General features: G+C 45.4%; 1 protein-coding gene across 5 annotated transcripts in view; it reads right to left on the bottom strand.

The window, feature by feature from the left end:
• The window catches only part of sez6b (seizure related 6 homolog b), a 208,811-nt gene that overhangs the window by 9,499 nt on the left and 181,445 nt on the right, over nucleotides 1-17,867 (bottom strand). For all 5 annotated transcript variants that reach the window (XM_069184227.1, XM_069184226.1, XM_069184230.1 and 2 more), the window contains 6 exons: nucleotides 11,070-11,266; nucleotides 8,093-8,287; nucleotides 3,549-3,740; nucleotides 1,576-1,770; nucleotides 1,008-1,046; nucleotides 530-644 (listed from right to left, as the gene is read on the bottom strand). In XM_069184227.1, the coding sequence (XP_069040328.1) occupies nucleotides 530-644; nucleotides 1,008-1,046; nucleotides 1,576-1,770; nucleotides 3,549-3,740; nucleotides 8,093-8,287; nucleotides 11,070-11,266 (933 nt within the window). The remainder of the gene's footprint in view (nucleotides 1-529; nucleotides 645-1,007; nucleotides 1,047-1,575; nucleotides 1,771-3,548; nucleotides 3,741-8,092; nucleotides 8,288-11,069; nucleotides 11,267-17,867) is intronic.

Raw genomic sequence — 17,867 nt, 5'->3', positions numbered from 1 at the left:
TTCTTCTTTTTTGCATGGAATATACCTTTACTTGTTCCTTTGCAGCCTACGCATCTCCCTACTTGAACTACAAAATCATTATTGTGCTGGATGGCAGCTCTCCATTTAACATCTTCTGCTACCCCAAGGAAACCTGTCACCATGAATTTACAGCTGGCGTGCAGATGACTTCCTCTGAAATTAAGTGGGGACTGCACTACAGTGTTCTGAGCCTAAATCCTGACAGACGTGAACAAAGCCAACCCAGACAATTGATTCCATTGTGAAGCTGCGATAGTGATCGTAAGGAACTCACTCTGTGGCTGTTCACAGTGTGACAGAGGCCTCACACACAACTGTAGTCAAGTGCAGCTGTGTGTGTGTTTTTTTTAAGAAAGGTGCACAGATCTTTGCAGAAAAAGAATAAGGCATTTTTTGGCAATGCTACTTAACCACGTTGTGGAGGCTGTTTGAATTTGACTTGGTGTGGGTTGTCGCAGTCCTGCTGATGTCGGAGTACCAGGAGACAATACAGAGAGGCGACACTTACTTTGAGAAGTAGAGGTACATCCCCATGATGAGAATGGCGATGATCACCACCGGAATGAGGACTGCAATCGCGATGTTTGTCCCCTCCATAGGGTAGTCAGCTGATGCCTTCGCAACTGGTTCGATAAGCAAACAATTGACCAATCGCTGTCCGATCATCTATCTTATGTTTATTTTATAAACTGTATCTGTCTGACCTTTTTTAAATTTATATCTAATGGCATGCAATCCCAATGCCATCTCAGCCCAAGTTATTAGGATTATCTTTCAGAATGTGCTTATTCTGATGTACTTTTTATCACACATCACATGAGCTGTCTGATATCATACCTCTGTATTATGACTGAGGTGACCAGTCCATTTGAAAAAAGTTGTGCTTCAATATCTAATGACTCTATGATCTGTTATTCGAGGCTTTATGACAAGATCAGTTATTGTGTTTGTAGGTCAAGGTGTAGAAACGAATATCAATTACTTACCGTCTAATCTCCGTTCATTTAAATACTCGGAACTGGAAGCTAGGAAGGAGCAAAGACACTCGTGTGAGCACAGAGGAAAATGAAGTGAAATAAAGTGAAAGATTAATGTTGTCAAGGTAAACTGCTTGAGCATTAAATACAACTGGTAAAACTTTACAGCAGCTGTTGCAAAATCCATTTCTGAATTATTTATAGTCTGTAACGCATAAACCGATCATTAAACTACATAGTTGTGCACAATAGATTATTTTAATAAATATTTATTCATGCAGATTTTAGAGATCATAACGTAAAACGGGCTCAAGCAGGATCTGTTATGTGTGGGTCTCAATTCGCGGATTAATTGCAAACTTAAACTGTTTAAAAAGCAAAGAACAGGGCTATCTTGTCCCCTCAGATCCATCATTTCTCACTTCAAACAGAATTTCATTTGCTTGTCAGCTACTGAATTTGCGCACGCAATTCGGATGGGAAACGTGTCGCGCTTCGCGAAGGATCAACGAGCTCAGCGCGTGGTCGCAAGGATCACTCCGGGGAGGAAGTGACGGCAGAGGCTGGTCGGTCTTACCTCTGCAGGAGGGGGGCGTGCTGCTCCACTGCGAGGGGCGGCCGGGGAGGCAGCGGAGGGAGGGCTCCCCCAGCAGATCGTATCCATTCAGGCAAGAGTAGCGCAGCGTCTCGCCTGCCTGGTAGAAGCGCTTCTCCGTGCTCTGTACGCTGAAGGGCGAGACACCGGGGTTCCTGCAGGGCTCGTAGGTCTCTGCTACAGAACGGAGAGGGGGAGAGGGAGAGAGAATAAGGGCACAAGCCAACAGGCTGCTCCTTCTCCATGAGCTAATGTTCACAGCCTGCAGCCACATCACCCTGCAACTCACAGCCGGCAGCCCACTGAAGCTCCGCAGGCCACTACCTGGATGGGAGACCTCCTGGGAAAGCTAAGGTTGCTGCTGGAAGAGGTGTTCGTGGGGCCAGTAGGGGGTGCTCACTCTACGGTCTGTGTGGGTCCTAATGCCCCAGTATAGTGACGGGGACACTGTACTGTAAAAAGGTGCCATCATTCAGATGAGATGTAAAACCGAGGTCCTGACTCACTGTGGTCATTAAAGATCCCAGGGTGTTTCTTGAAAAGAGCAGGGGCCAAATTTCTCCCTGGCCTTTGGCAATCATGGTCTCCTAAGAATCCCCATCTCTGAACTGGCTTCAGCACTCTGTTCTCCTCCCCACTGAGAGCTGGTGTGTGTGTGAGTATACTAGTGCAGCACCCAGGTGGGGCTGGTGGTGGTGGTGGAGGGGATCCCCATTATCTGTAAAGCGCTTTGAGTGTCCAGAAAAGTGCTATAATGTGTAAGGAATTATTATTATTATTATTATTATTATTAATATGCCTGGATTTGATTTATTCTGGATTTTAGGTGTATATCCGTCCTTGTTTTCCTTTTCAATCTCTCCCATCCTTACCGTAACATTACGTTCCTTCCAGTTCAACTGCTCATGTTCTGCAGTCAGTCGCTTGAACGGTTATTGAAAAATCTTTCACAGAAGTGAGTGTTGTACCTCTAACGTCCAGCAGGTGGCAGAGTTGTTATTGAGAGAAAGCTACGACTGGCTGTACCTTCCATTTATTTAATCCATTTGTAAATGAAGAGTGAAGATAAAGACTTTAGCAACCAACAACTGTCTTGGGCCACAGGCCTGTTTTGTCCTCGGGACTGATTTCAGAGGTGCTGGGTTCTGTTATCAGAGACACGACAGCCCTCTGAGCTGTTTAATTAGAGCTCAGCCCAGTGGAAAGAAGCAGGATCAAGGCATCGAGGAGTGGTAAAGGCATGCTGGAAAGGGTGTCCGCTCAAACCAGTGCTTGCCGGCGCTTTCGGAATACAGAGCCTTGTGTTTGTTTCCTAAAACGTTAGTTCCTGCCCTCGTGAGCTTGCTGTGTGAACCGTGAGACAGGAGGGCGAGGCAGACAGGCCTGCCCGGGATCTGTCTCCTCCTGCTTCCTCTTTCCATCCGCAGCCGCGCTGACACGGAATGATCAGAGCACACGGGTGACATAACAAGCGCCAGCCTCTTCCCGGTTAGAGCAGTTACTGTACAGCCTTCAGCTTGCAGCCTGAATCGCCAGAACACCCTAACCCTTGGCAGTACAATAAATTGGATACCCACGCCTTTGTGGATGTGAACAAAATCTGATACCCAAATGTTTGTGGAGGTCAATAAACTGGATACCCCCATCATCGTGGATGTCAATAGAACAGATACCCCCATATTTGTGGATGTCAGTAAAGCAGATACCCCCATCATTGTGGATGTCAATAAAGCAGATACCCCCAGATTTGTGGATGTCAGTAAAGCAGATACCCCCCATATTTGTGGATGTAAAAAAAAAAGATACCCCCATATTTATGGATGCCAATAACATGGATACCTCCATCTTTAAGGGTGTCTCTTCATTTTAACCACCACAGCAGCTACACATGGGATCCACACCCACCCCTCTCTGCCTGAGACGCCCCCGGTCTGGGCTGGGGGGTTCGCACTTACCAACACACTTGGGCAGCCTCTCGCTCCACTTGGGGCTCCCAGAATCCCGACTGTAGCAGGTGAGCAGGCTGTTGCCCGACAGCACGTAGCCCTTGTTGCACACGTACTGCACCGTGGAGCCCACCGTGAACCGGGGCCCTGACATCACTCTGCGGCTGTGCTCCGCGGTCCCGGGGTCTGCACACGTGACCACTGGAGCACAAACATGGGAGACAATCCTCACTGCTGCTGCAGCTCCGCAGGTGGACCTGTCCTCACACACACGCGTGCACACGCGCACGCGCACTCACGTTCACGCTCAGACATACACACGCATACAAACAGGTGCACACACGCTCACACATGCACACACAAACATGCACGTGCACATACATGTACACACGCACGCACACGCTCACAATCTGCTCTGCTGCACAACTTGCTTGTTTTCAATCACCTCCTTAATTACTTATTTACTTAACTGAGCCAAGCAGAAAAAAAAACAGTTGAATTAAATAAAGGATGTTCTGGATTAAGTTGCTGTGGCAAGGGGTAGAACATACTCTCTTTAATAGCAAATGACGTGGGACCCGTTTCAAGTTTAAAAGTCCTGAAAGGCACCAACAAAGTTGGTCCAGTAGATTTCGAACAGTGGAACATGAACCAGAGAGCCCATGTGGGCACTAGTGGAAGGGCATTTAAAACCGAGCGCAGGTGGCACTTCTTTACACAGAGGGTGGTGGGTGCTGGTGCCCTGGCTTCTTTTCTGGAATAGCTGGATGAGATTCTAGGATCAATTAGCTGCTCTCGACCAAACGGGATCCATGGGGTAAACGGCCTGTTGGTTGTAAGTGTTCTGAAATTCGGTTTTGCAAACTCTCCATTTTGCCTCCAGTGTGTGAATTTGGTATTAGGTGGAGGTGGCAGAGCCGCAGATACACAGACCCAGCAGGCACCCAGGCGGACTGAAGAGGCCATGCCCTGCAGTGGGGGATTTAAGCACCTCTGCTCGCTCTGTGGGGACTGAGGAGGTATCTAAAGCATAAGCGATCATCGCTCCAACACAGAATATTACAAGCCTACAGCTCCACAGTGCACTTTGCTCCCCTGTTTTATAGCCATCGCATCTCCTCATCAGTCCTGGTAGACAAAGCATACATGCTCTAATTTCCCAGGGTTCTGTTTTCCATATGAGGACCCTGTTTCTGGACTTACAGTTTCAAGTTTACTGCATGACCCTGCATTTACTGCACTACATGTCCTAAATCTATATTTTAACAAGAACAGCGTTTTCCCATCCTCTGATGTACTCTAATGCAGTACTTATTTCTAAAACTCACTATTACTCAGCGTTTCAGATGTGGAACCCAGGCGTTTGCCTCAGGACTTTTAAGTCTTGAAAATGTCAAATCCATGTTGGAAAAGCCCGGTAGTACATCATATGACCACAAGGTGGCGCCCCTGCCATTTGAGTTTACCAGAGCAGAAAAGTGCATCGGCAAGCTGCGTTTCCACCACAGTAATTAGGCATACCCAAATGATTTACGGTTTTCCATTAACGTTTTGATTTTAAATGTCTGCTTGTTAAATGCAGCGTGACCATTGTTTTGACATAAATTACTTTGGTATGGTTATAAAACACTTTAAGCCATAATGAAAAAAATGAAGAGTTGTGCCCCCGGTGCTTTGCAATGGCCTTGTCAACACTGTTAATCCTTTCACTGTAATGGCTCAGGCTGGACCCCTGCCAGGGGAGGCCAGGGGAAGAGACCATGCTGTCGGGTGGAGAGTGTGAGCAGAAGCAGGGCTGTGCCCTTCTGCCTTGCAGTTCTGTGCCATCCTAGGGGTGGCATTGCAATGGAAGGGTGGGTGGGAGATAGGTGTATAACTGTGTTAACAGAGCTGGATCTATGGTTCATAGACTTTGCTGGTATGTGTTTCAAAATGCACAGCAATGCACTGAAATGCTGCTTCAACAGGGTTTGCAGATGCTGCTTGTCGCATCTTATTTAAAAAGCATGAACTGGAAAGGGGCTGGTTGTGTGTGTGTATGTGTGTGTGTGTGTGTGTTGGGGGGGGCTTGCACGGTGGAAAATGGAAAACATCGTAGATCCCACCCCCCAAGCTCACATCAGCCAGGGACAACAGGTGTTGCACACATAGGTAGTGACTTCGCCTTGCACCCCTGAGCTGGGACACCAAGAGAGAAATGGCATCCTTCTGTTCCTCAGCAGTGCTGAGCACTGTGCACATGGTTCTCCATCCATCTCTCACTCATCTGCTTGGCTCTTGAAGGGCACGTTACTGAGCGCTGCATACATTAAAGCACACAGCTCAGGGCTGCAGATGTAAATCCTATTCAGCTACTATAGTAGAACAAGCATGCAGGCCAATTTGAAGTCTATTGTGTACCCTTGTAAATGTCAGCACAACAGAATTGTTTTATACTAAGCATACATTTTATGGTTATAACATTGTTAAAGCATGTATTAAATTATACAGGGATCAGTGTTTAAACCAAGTCCATGATGTGCTTTTACAGTGAAGTAGTGTAAAGGAGCAGCTACTTGTCTATGCTTTCAGGACTGAGCTGCTGGCCAGTGACATATCCACTCAGCAGCGTGAAGGCTGGGCTTACTTGAATGATTGCAGAGGACTGTACCTGTCTCAGCTAAAACATTTCTTACCATAACAGCTAAGCAGGAATGGCAGTGCAAAGCAACTAAGATCCGGGCGGTTTCCTACAGTTTGAAAGCTAAAAGGTATGTTCTGAGACTGAGAATGTTCTTGCATATTAATTTGCCTGTTGCAATGCATATAGTAGACTGAGCTTTATGAGTTTTCATGAGCATGTACTGATTTATTCCAGACACCTTAGCTTAAGGAGGCGTTAAGTACAATTCATACCCCTGTTTCATTGCAGGAGTTCTGAGTGGTGTGCAGGAGTGAGGCCTGAGTGAAAACACTGAATCCTTTAGGTCCTTGGACTTCCTTAAAGAAAGCCACAAAGCTCTCCCCGTTACCTCGGCCAGGAGCTATGGGACCTCATTCTCAGAGAGCAACAGGCAGCATCTGGCCAGTGCGAGACGCAGGGGACCCCCACAAACGCAGAACAGCAGAATAAAGAGATTACCTTGCTTTCAGTCTTGGTTTCACAGCTGCAGCCCAGAACCCATTTCTCTGATCAGCAAGAGAGAGCCAGTGCATTAAAAATGCTGGTACAGGAAGTGATGACATTGAGCGGGAGTCTCTTGAGTGCGAGTCAGCTGTTCACATTTGCCTTTGTGCTGCCGCAAAATGTAATGAGATTGGCAGCAATGTCAAACTCCTGTAACCACCTCTTAGCTAAGAGAGACAATGGCGGGGAGGCACAGGTGCTAAGAGCAGCAGCTCAGGTATCTGTCTGGACTTATTTATTAGTTACTCAGTCTCACACCACTAGGGTATTACAGAAGAGTCACGAAAAAAGGAGTGTGCCACATGATGGCTATAGATCTACACAAATTCACAAGGAAAATGACAATATGTCCAGTAACAGCTGGATAGCTGACTTAAGTTGTTTTTATTCTGCACTGTATTGTGTACTTCCTAAAGGCCTACACAGTGGCAGTGAAGGAAGAAAATGTTTTTTGAATGACATCTGAAATAGAATGACCCAAACCTCACAAAAGCCGCATTGTGTGTCTGAATTACAAGATTGCAAGCGGTGGAGTTAAGACTTATTGAAAAGATGCATAGAAGTGTTGCCTTGTGGGGTTCCAAAGAAAACAGCATGTCACACAGGGACTGATGGCGAATCGACGGCTTGGTGATTGGAATTTTCTTTCCCTGTGTTTTTTTTTGGTAACTTTGCAGTTGAGTTTGTGTTATCAACCAGAAAACACTCATCAACCTGCAACGTCTGGCATGTGGGTGGCACTGGTATGTGGGCGATGGACAGAGCGGATATTCTCAATTAGAAAACAAATGCATGGGAGTAAAACGTACATCTGACAATCTGAAATGAAAAGAAACAAATAAAAGCAAATAACACGCACAACACAAGAACCCGACTGGGAACTGGCTCTTTCTTCTTGTCTGATGCAGCGCCCTGCTGTGTTATAATGACAAACGCCATTCAACACCAGGCACAAAAAAAGAGCATGCACAAACACTGCAGTTTTCTGATCTCCTGGAATGGGGTTGGTAGCCTTGTGGGGAAAACAGCTAGCGCTCCACCCTCCAGTTCATGCTTTTTTAAATAAGATGTGACGAGCAGCATCTGCAAGCCCTGTTGAAGCAGCACGTCAGTGCATTTCTGTGCACTTTGAAATGCATAACAGCCAAGTCAATGAACCCTGGATCCAGCTCTGTTAAACACCTGTCCCCCACAATTCCATTGCAATGCCACCCCTAGGATGGCACAGAACTGCAAGGCAGCCTTGCTTCTGCTCACGCTCTCCACCCGACAGCAAGGCCTCTCCCCCTGGCCTCGCCTGGCAGAGGTCCAGCCTGAGCCATGACAGTGAAAGGATTAACAGCTCAAATACAGCTCCTATAGCTGGGCTCTATGGAGGCTCCCTTACCTTTTTCACAGCTGGGCAGGTCCCCGCTCCATGTTAGATCCCACTGGCACATCAGGATCTCTGTCCCCACCACATCGTACCCAGGATAGCACTGGTACGTGACGACTGTGCCATGGATGAGCTCTGGGTGTGAGGTGGTCTTCCAGCCATTGGGAATCTCGGGGAGCTCTGGACAGGTGTCATTTCGGGGGACCTCTGAGGATGAGAGGAGAGGGGGTGACCTGCTGTGTCACTGTGGGCAGGGGCCACACGGACCCCTTTGTCACCTGATAGGACTGATGTCTGCAAGTCCAGGTGAAAACAGTTACAGACAAAAGCTCTGAGAACATATTCGAGTGCTACACATGCAAACCATGCTCAAAAAGAGACAAACACAGTCTCACAGCAAGCAGGAGGGATAAACGAAGCATTGCTTTTAAAACATACACTAACAATGCTGTTTTTTTAAAATGTTTTGTGCCTTCAATTGAACAATTTAATTATGTTGTCCTGTCTTAGCACCATAGGTTTTCTATTTCATTCAGGGTCAAGACAGAGGACAGCTGTTGCAAATTTCACATCTATCACGCTCCCCCTCCTGTCGGGCGCTCTGCTGCCGTGGTGCCTTGGTACAGCGTGTGTGCCAGCACCCACAGTACGGTGCAGTGCATACAGTAGGTCACCCTGACTGCGTGACTCACGATCTCGTGCGTTTTGATTCACAGCAGAAGGCCGACAAAGTGGAGCATCAATGAGTTTAATCGATTGGTGGATATTGACTCCTCTCTCTGTCAGGTATGGAATCTCCTTTTCTCTGCTTGTTAATTGTTCAAATGGGCTTTATGATAGATAATGGTGTTCGCGCTGCTGATTAGTAACAGCTGTCTCCACAGAGCTGACGGCCAGCCCTGGTGTATCACCTCACCACTAGGAACAAAGGCTCCGATTGTGTCAGGACACATGAATAGCAGCAAATAGCAGGGTGTTTTTGGAGAATTGCAGGACAATTAAGTTGCGCATTGGGCTTGCACAATCTCTCCCTTAATTCAAGTAGTGAACCAGGTTCCCCCTTCTCCACCAGATCCGCTGCATCACAAGGGCTTGTGTGGCACAGAACAGCTGCCCTGTGTCAGCCAGGTGGGTGCAGGATCCCCATTCCCGTACACAAAACCCTCTGGGAAGAAAGGTGCCACACGAACACTATGAAATATGAAATGCTAGAAGTTTGGAGAGCTGCTGCAAATGAACCTCGGACAAATAAAAAGGATGAGACCGATCTGTGTAATTGCGAGGGCTGCTGCGTGCCAGGGGAGGGGTGCCAGGTCGTTTGGCATGCCCCACTGCCCAGGCAGAGGCTCACACGGGTGGCATGGGCGCACAACCGAGCAAATATGGGTAATACTGACAAACACGCACTGTAATTGTGTTTGCACTGTGCATAACCTGCTGCACCTGCATAATTCAGTCTGCCTGTGTGCACTGTGAAAAGAATACAAAGTGCAGCCCATCTGTGGAGCTCGGTCTGCAGTTGCTCAGCTATACCCCTCTGCTATTGCAGCTCTCCCCTTTTCTTTTCCTCCTAACAGCCGGGCTTCCTGGCTGCCTGTATCCAGACAGTCCTGTGCATCTCTCTTCACTGGGGCTGAGGGTGCGAATCCAATCTGTCACTCCGCCCCCCACTGTAGCTGCCTCGGACAGCGGTCTGTTTCAGACGCGTGACGCCGCTCCAGTGGGTCGGGTTCAGCCAGGGGGAAAAATAGCCGCAAAACAGATGATAAAACGGCAAATGTTTATTTCCCTAACTGTCCTTCCTGAATCTGTGTCGATTAACAAGCACATTAGGCGGCAAGGTAGCTGCGGAGGACAAGGTTAACAGCTCTGATCGGATGTGCAGAAAACAAGAATAGCAAAGGAGGCTATTGTTCTGAACAAAATGACTCTTCTAGTGCACTGTTAAACTCTGATCCCCAGCTGGATGTCTGTCTAGGCCAGAGTGTGCAAGCAGCAGAGGATCAACTCGAGGTTAATTCCATGCTAAAAGCTAACCTGAAGAAAGCTCCACTGCTAAGTATCTTGTTTCCTCTTCCTTTTTTGTAGTTTTATTACAGCGCAGAATTAACCTCTGCATCCACCTGTCTAGTAGAATTATGGATCAGCATTTTACCCTCTCTGTTTGGTGATCCGCAGTCCTGTTTCTGACATCTTCCTGCGCGATTTCGTTATCCTGCCTTTGCAACCTCTCATTCATTCATTTTAGTTCACATTGGCAAAGCTCCAGAAGCTCAGAGGAAAGCGTCGTTCCCCCGGTACTGTGTAATTCAGCCCACATTACGATGATTGCACCGAGCTCAGCATTGCCCTGAGCACAGCCAGCATCTGGCCCAAGTCCTCTCTCTCGCCCCCTGGAGGCTGACGCATCTTTTGTTCTCTTATAGAGTGCCGCAGACATGCTGACACAGGCGAGTCCTTCGGCACCACTGCAATGAATCCCTGTACTTCGAGGGAACTCCCTACAGTGCTTCGTGCCATTTCTGTAATGAGCTTATAATTAAATACTTCACTTTAATTAGCTCTTACACAATATTTTGTGAATTGTTGCCACAATGCTGGAAGACTGGGACATTTTATGTGGAGAATGTAATTGTGCTCAATTAGTGCTAGTCAATGCTATTACCCTTCTACATGATTTATTAAGATTCAGATGCACAAATGTTAATATGCGATTTGAAATAAGAGAACAATCTTTCTGCAATGTCTTATTGTTTTGCCTTCGGTTCCTCATGAATGGAATTTTTCATTTTTCACTGCTTTTTAACCACACACCCTACAGCATGGCTCCTTCATCCAATCTTTACTGCATGTTAAATACAGCGGATGGCCTTACACCTGCTGGCCACAGGGTGGCACTGTCTACTATTTGACAATCATATTAAAGAAGTAAGAATTGCACTTAAATCCTGTTTTTACAGGATGGACGGAATCGAATGTATATCCCTACCAAAGAAGTGGATGACAAATCCATTGTGGTAGCCAAAGATGTTAGTGGCAGGATCAGACTGGAACTGGATGGTGACGTCAGCCATAGAGGTATAGAGCTTGAAGCGGCCATGGGTACCACTGTACTGTCCCAGGATCTTCGCTGTCAGGTCATCTCCATCGTAGAACGTCAACACGTCGTTCTTCCCCACACGTAGCCTGTTGACAACATGCAAAGGTCTTTGAATCAGCGTCCTATTCATACCAGCAATGCTTGTGTTATAAAGATGTTATCTCCCGCAATTACAAAACTATGCAAAACACTTTTCCCAGCTTTTCCTGGCAGCTCTGTCGAGATGCCTCGATCACCCTTTCTTGCGTTCCTCCTTTTAGAAGGACTTTCAGAATCTGCAATGTGGAATGACAATAGCTCTGGTCACCCCCGAGTGGAGTCATGTCAGGATCACAATAGACAACCCCATGGGTTTTTTTCTTCATCTTCTGCAGACAGACAGAATGTGATCCAAGTCACCTAGGTGCTGCTAGTACTATACACATTGATTAACGCAAGGGTTACTTCCCCTCTGTGTTTATTAAAGGGTAGAAAATCAATTATATGTGGTACACAATACTGGAGCCCCCTATAAAGCAATTTAGCACTACTCTTCTGCAAACTCCAGGAAACTGCAAATTCTCCGAACTGGAAATCGGAAGCAGTATTTTTCACCTTCACAGAATGTTGTCTTTCCCCATTCGCTCCTAAGATATTCACACTGCAGTGTGCTGTTATCAGGTGTCTGCTATGCTTCCTGGAACTGAAATTATTAGCAGAAACAGTGCAGCCGAAGTCTGTGCCTGAAGTAGGCACAGTGTGAGGTGCAGGAACCTGTAATTGGAATTTAAACAGGTTCAGGCTGGGACTGATCCTCTATTTTTTATTCCACTCTGGCATTAAGCGATAGTATTTAGCTAGGATTACTTGTATATGGTCTGAGTGGTATTTTGCTACCACCTTTTTTGTGAATTTTTCTGTTGGCCTGTATCTGATATAGATTTAGGTTTCTTAGATTAAGTCTAAGTCAGAAACAGAACCCTAAAATAAGGCTATGTCAAAGTTTCCAGAGATCAGTTCAGACTGATGACTAATGATCCCCCAACCCTAACCCTAGCTCAGGCCAAACCACAAGTTTCCAGTTAACACCTTTTCACCACTGTCTTTAATGTCAGCCCAAAAGTCACTTCTAAGATGGAAAATATTACTTGACAACAAAAGAGATTTAGTCTAAATGGTGTTAAACTGGTTTTTGAGCTCCTGAAGAATAACACAGGAAGTATATGGGTCAACAGTGGAATCCAGTACAGTTACAGATACTGATATTGCCTTTACAGCTGAGTTCACCTACCTTATTGGAGCATATTTGCTACCTTATTTGAACATTTTCATACAAATGCTCCTTTTTCACAGGCTCTTAGTTAATTCTTTAATCTCCCCACTGTGCTTCATGAAAGAAACAATTATTCAACAGTTTTGCTGTCCTCCAAGCCGTTACCAGCGCTATTCGCAAGTCCCAGGTCAGAGGGAGAGAAGCAAAGAAAATGAAAGAGTGTGAGAGAGACAGTGAAATGTAAAACATCTGCCTGGTAACTGACAGGAACTACAAAGAAGAAAGAGAGCTGTGTCTCCTATGGACAGTTTGCACTTCAGGTACTCTGTGACAGACTCTTACCCCTGTTGCACACATCTTTTCTTTAAATACACCTGGCTTTCAGTATCTCTGGGAAGCACGAAACAAACCATTTGCAGTTCAGAGAAGGAGGGCCGCCTTTCTAACCCAGGAGCGCACTCTGCTTAATCCCATCCTCTCCTGCCTCCTCTCTCTCATCGTTGCGTTAGGACAGGGACACTTATCGCTCAGATGATGGAGTTACTGTAAGAGCTTTCAGGTACCAGAGAAAAACTTTCACAAGAAGTCGGATTGAAAAGTTAAGAGGCCTACGCCCTGTGCCAGACTAGCAGCTGAAGTCCTTGATTCTGTTTTTATAAAAACTGACAAAGGCTTTTCTTTTTTTTTCATCCACTTCCAGCCTTCACACACAGAGGCAGGAGGATCTGAGGGGTTTTTAGGGACAGCTAAGCTAATGCAGCTGTTAATATAGACAAACACATTACACTCCAGTTGCCTGCAGCGATTTGAATACTGTTATGCAGCTGGATTTCTTTTAAAAAATTTGTTCTGTTGAAAATTCTAGATAAGGCTGAATAATTTATCATTAATTTACTGTACACAAAAGCTTTACTCATGAATACGTGATTTCAAAAACATCGACCCCATCTTTGCATAGATCATTTTAATGAGCAAACTTTAAAGTCAGAAAATTCAGCACCACTCTCTATTCTCACACATAAATATGAGGATGGGTAACACTTCAGAGATAGCAAGAAGCTGAGAAACTCTGTGAACTGCCTGCTAAGTATGAGATTTATCAAGGTTAGAGAGTCACGTTTACTGACACAGCAACTATTCTGTTAATAGAACAAATTAAGAACGAATCGCCCTAAATATCTTGGACAATGATGTTAATTCCCCAAGATAATGAAATCGATAATGGGTTATTTTCCTAACAACTTTTCTTCTCAAAACCTCTAGGCTATGACTGTATTTGCTGTCAAAATTAGTCAACCTGAAACTGACAACGCACATTTTGCTTCAAAGCTGCTGTGGAGTTCAGATACAGGCAAGGAAAGGGCCAAAAATCATTTTTGTATTTTTCCCCTACCAGAGAAATATTTTGTCCTTCAAAAATTAACAACAAACAGAAAAACGGAAAAATTCAGAACCTGAAGGCCGTATAACGGCGCTGCAGTGAAGTGTCTTAGTTTCTCACGTGAGAAGTGCAGTCTTTTGGGGGGGACTTTGTTTTAAAGGGGTGAGGGCTGTATGTTTGTGCCTTTCCAGTGAATGTGCATTTCCAAGATGCTATGTGGCTTCTTGAGATCTGCGCTGAAAAGGATGAATAATTACCCTCAGAGTATGAGCTCATTATGTAAAAAACATAAGCTGACAAAAACAGGAGGATTTGGGGGAATTCCAGAGTTAAACCCTTCACTCCATTGATCTGCTCCAAAGCTGGCTGTTCACAGTGCTGTGCCCCTGTCCAGCTCAGCCTGGCATATTGCAGAGTGCCACCGGCTTGTCTTCCTGCCAGCGAGGATCATGGGAAGGACCATAAATCTTACAGACACCTGCAGCACACCATGCCCACAGGAGTGTGGCTTTTCTCCTCTGTGCCTCCTGCAACACTGGGGACAGACGGAACTGACTCTTCTACTCTACTTCTTCCATTATAAGACTTAACTTCCACCAATTCGTTAATAAGCACATTGATCTTCATCGGTCCAAATTAACTGGAGACAGTGATAAAACCAAATCCTGGAGAGGAACAAACTAGCTGTGATGCAGCAGTTGATAAGCTTTAATTTCAACATCACTCAGCACACAGGGCTTTGGGCAACAGTACTGTTCGGATCGACAATTCCGCTAGGAAAAAAACCCCACCACAATCCCGGTAATTTTACGATCACAAAAATGAACAGGAGCTGACAAGGCGCCTTTCAGGTGTATTTGATGTTAGCCAAGCGGTCTATGAAAAAACATTCAATTTAAAAAGTGAAATAAAATAATACCGAAAAAGCAAAAACTACACAACCCAAGACATGCCAGACCACAGTACTCTCAGCTACATCATGAATTCCACCTCTGAGAATTTACTGATGTGAAAGGACAGCCTTTAACCTTGCGTCTCATTCTTTCTGCGCCTTTAAAGTCTGGCGTCATTTGGAGAATGATGTTCTGGGAGTGCTTACCTCTACTGAGACTGAAACCACAATATTGTATTCAAAACTCAAACAGAAAATCACCCCCTGCTCACACTGGATTTGTCTTGATAAAGTTAAGCAAGGCCGCAAGTAGTTGTTCACCGTATCTGCGGTGAAAATCAATAATGTTTTCCATTTGGTGGCAGTAATTTAATTTTATATAATCAAAAACACGCTCAGCTTGACTTGGTTTGCGAGCAGAGCTGCCAGTGCCTACCCTCAAAACGCATTAACCTTTAAAAATGGTAAAGTTAGGAAGGCATTTCCATTCCTGGAGCAAGAACAAAGCCTGCAAAAGAGTGCAGTTTATTTAAAAGAAAAAAAGGAGAAAAATAAGCAGTAAAAGGTTTTTGCCCGCCTCAGCTCTCGGTGGGTACCTTCAATGTGCTTGATCAAATTTCCCACTGTACCCCGCTGCAGGCATCCTGCTTCCCAGTAGCTTTGCCTGAAAATCTAAGCCTGGTCCAAATTAAGATTCCGCACACCTTTGTGAAAGCACTCTGGGGTTCCTGAGGGGGGCGCTGTTCTCCCTCTGAGTAGGAGACATCAGATCGGGCCACCTGCTTGTAACCAATCAATCATCTGTCATGAAAATCCTGTGCAAGATTTATTAAGCATCCAGATTGCATTTACATGACTGACTGCACATGACTTTTTGAGGAATGGATACCCAGAGGAGCAATCTTTAATGGTCATTAGGATTTTCTCCCCCCTTTATTCCCGTAGATTAATCTACCTGACTGACTGCGCTGCCGGCAATCACATCTCTAATCAATCCCCCTGGAACTCAGCCACCCTGACGGTCAGCGGTATTCTCAATTAGGGAATAGTAGGGACGGTGCAGTTCTTTGCTGCTGGCTGTGTCAGGGCAGAGTCTGATTAATAATAATAATAATAATAATAATAATAATAATAATAATAATAATAATAATAATAATAATAATAATTCTTTACACATTTGTGTTTTTCTGGACACTCCACTCAAAGCACTTTACAGGTAATGGGGATCCCCTCCACCACCAGTAGTGTGCAGCCCCCACCTGGATGATGCCCTGGCAGCCATAGTGAACCAGTACACTCCCCACACACCAGCTCTCAGTGGGGAGGAGAGCAGAGTAATGAAGCCAGTTCAGAGATGGGGATTATTAGGAGGCCATGACTGGTAAAGGCCAGGGGGAAATTTGGCCAGGACACCAGGGTAACACCCCTATTCTTTTCAAGAAATGCCCTGAGATTTTTAATGTTGTGAGATGTGGTGATATAACTGCTGATTGCATCCTTTTTCCTCTGCAGCTTATCATCATCAATCAGGCCTTTTCTTTAGAATGCCTTTTATTGAATTGTTGTGTCTGCCCCTTTGCATCTTCTGTGAATTATAAACCCTTCTTTGTGCTAATTTTATCTCCCGTCTTTATTGCTGTTTCCATTAATTTAACTTTTGTTTTTTTACTTTCCTGTAAAGCGCCGTGACAAGTTATTTTAAAAGCGCTGTACAAAATAGTTTTATTATTTTCTCACAGGTGTGCCGATTCAAACAGAGGGGTTTGTGTGGGTCTGAGTCACACTTGTCATGAAGGAGATCATGGAATGAACAATGTTACTAGGAAATGCAAAGCAGACACCAGTGACAAAATCATAGCAGGGAACTTCTGCTGACTCCTCCTCGTTAATAAATACCTTTGGCTGACAAATTGATTAGTAAGGAAATAAACTGGGTGATTTCCATTCTGAGAATTTTTCCTTGCTCTTCCATTATGTGCGATTCCTTGCAAAAGATGCTGAAAAAAACAGCTGGGAGTGCCTCCCCCCCCATCCCCATCTGCCTGGAAGGAGCAGGGTGCAGGATTTGAGACATGTCTTCAAACAGCAGGGAGCTCAGGCTGGAAAGCAAGGATGGCTTACAGCTGCCTGAGATGATGGAGGAAAAGCATTCTCAAGGAAGAAAAAAACCAGATAGCGCTTTGAACAATACGTTTCTGAGAAGGTACCATCGGGATGCAATCGGCAGGCTTTTTGTCGGCGAACAGGGTGTTATTATTGTTTTGTTGAAAAGGCAGAGGCCTGTTGAGAGAGGAGGCGTGGAGCTGTACTGAGGGAGCTGTCAGTGATGCTGTGCTTCTCACTGGTGCAGTTACACCGGCTGGGTAGAAATGAGCAGGTAACCGAGAGAGCTCGCTGGACTCAGTTTGTAGTGCTTGGCCTTTTTTGTTCCTTTGCTTTTAAAAAAAACTGCATGATACAAAACAAAAACACACATACAATATTGATACAAGGAACGGAGTTACTTCTCTTTCCGAAGTTTCACTGCTCTTTTGCAAGGTCTTCCAGAAAGGCGGACAAAATTGGAATGGCTTTTGTAAGGGCTTATACACCACTAAGCTGGACTATGTGGAGGACAAGCCAGCAGCCAGACCATGTGCTGAGAACTTCAAATGTGAGACGAGGCTCTGTCCTGTACCCATAATGTTAATCTCAGGGTGTCCAAGTCCTGAAAGTCTTGAACTGTATATCCCCCTAAATCATCTTTTGCTTAAGACTTCTGACCTTGCTAGAGATATCTGACCCATTGTCTGCTTCATTCAGCAGTTCTGATGAGATTGTCTAAACACACGTAGTGTATGTTTCTAGTGCATATGCCACTCCTGTCCGGCTTGATTCGAGATTCCAGTTACACTGCTCTCTCATAGTGAAGAACTGTTTCCTTTATCCTGAGCCTGTGTCCAAACACATCCTACTGGAACATCTGGAACATTGACCTTTTGAGAATTTGGTCTTCTTACAGTATAGCTGAACAGCATCAGTGTGAAGGGGTGTGTCTGGAAGGAATACATTGTGCTGGAAAAATGGTTTCAGAAAAAAACAAAACTTTAATGCATTTTTGGAGCATTATGAGGAAATTTCAACTTGAATGGGAGCTGTGTGTTCATACGTGGGGGAGGGTTT

This window comes from Lepisosteus oculatus, chromosome 26 (genome assembly GCF_040954835.1).
Source record: "Lepisosteus oculatus isolate fLepOcu1 chromosome 26, fLepOcu1.hap2, whole genome shotgun sequence".
In the NCBI taxonomy this organism is placed as follows: Eukaryota; Metazoa; Chordata; class Actinopteri; order Semionotiformes; family Lepisosteidae; genus Lepisosteus; species Lepisosteus oculatus.
The sequence above is the reverse complement of the archived record's forward strand: the minus strand, read 5'-3'. Positions and strand labels throughout refer to the sequence as shown.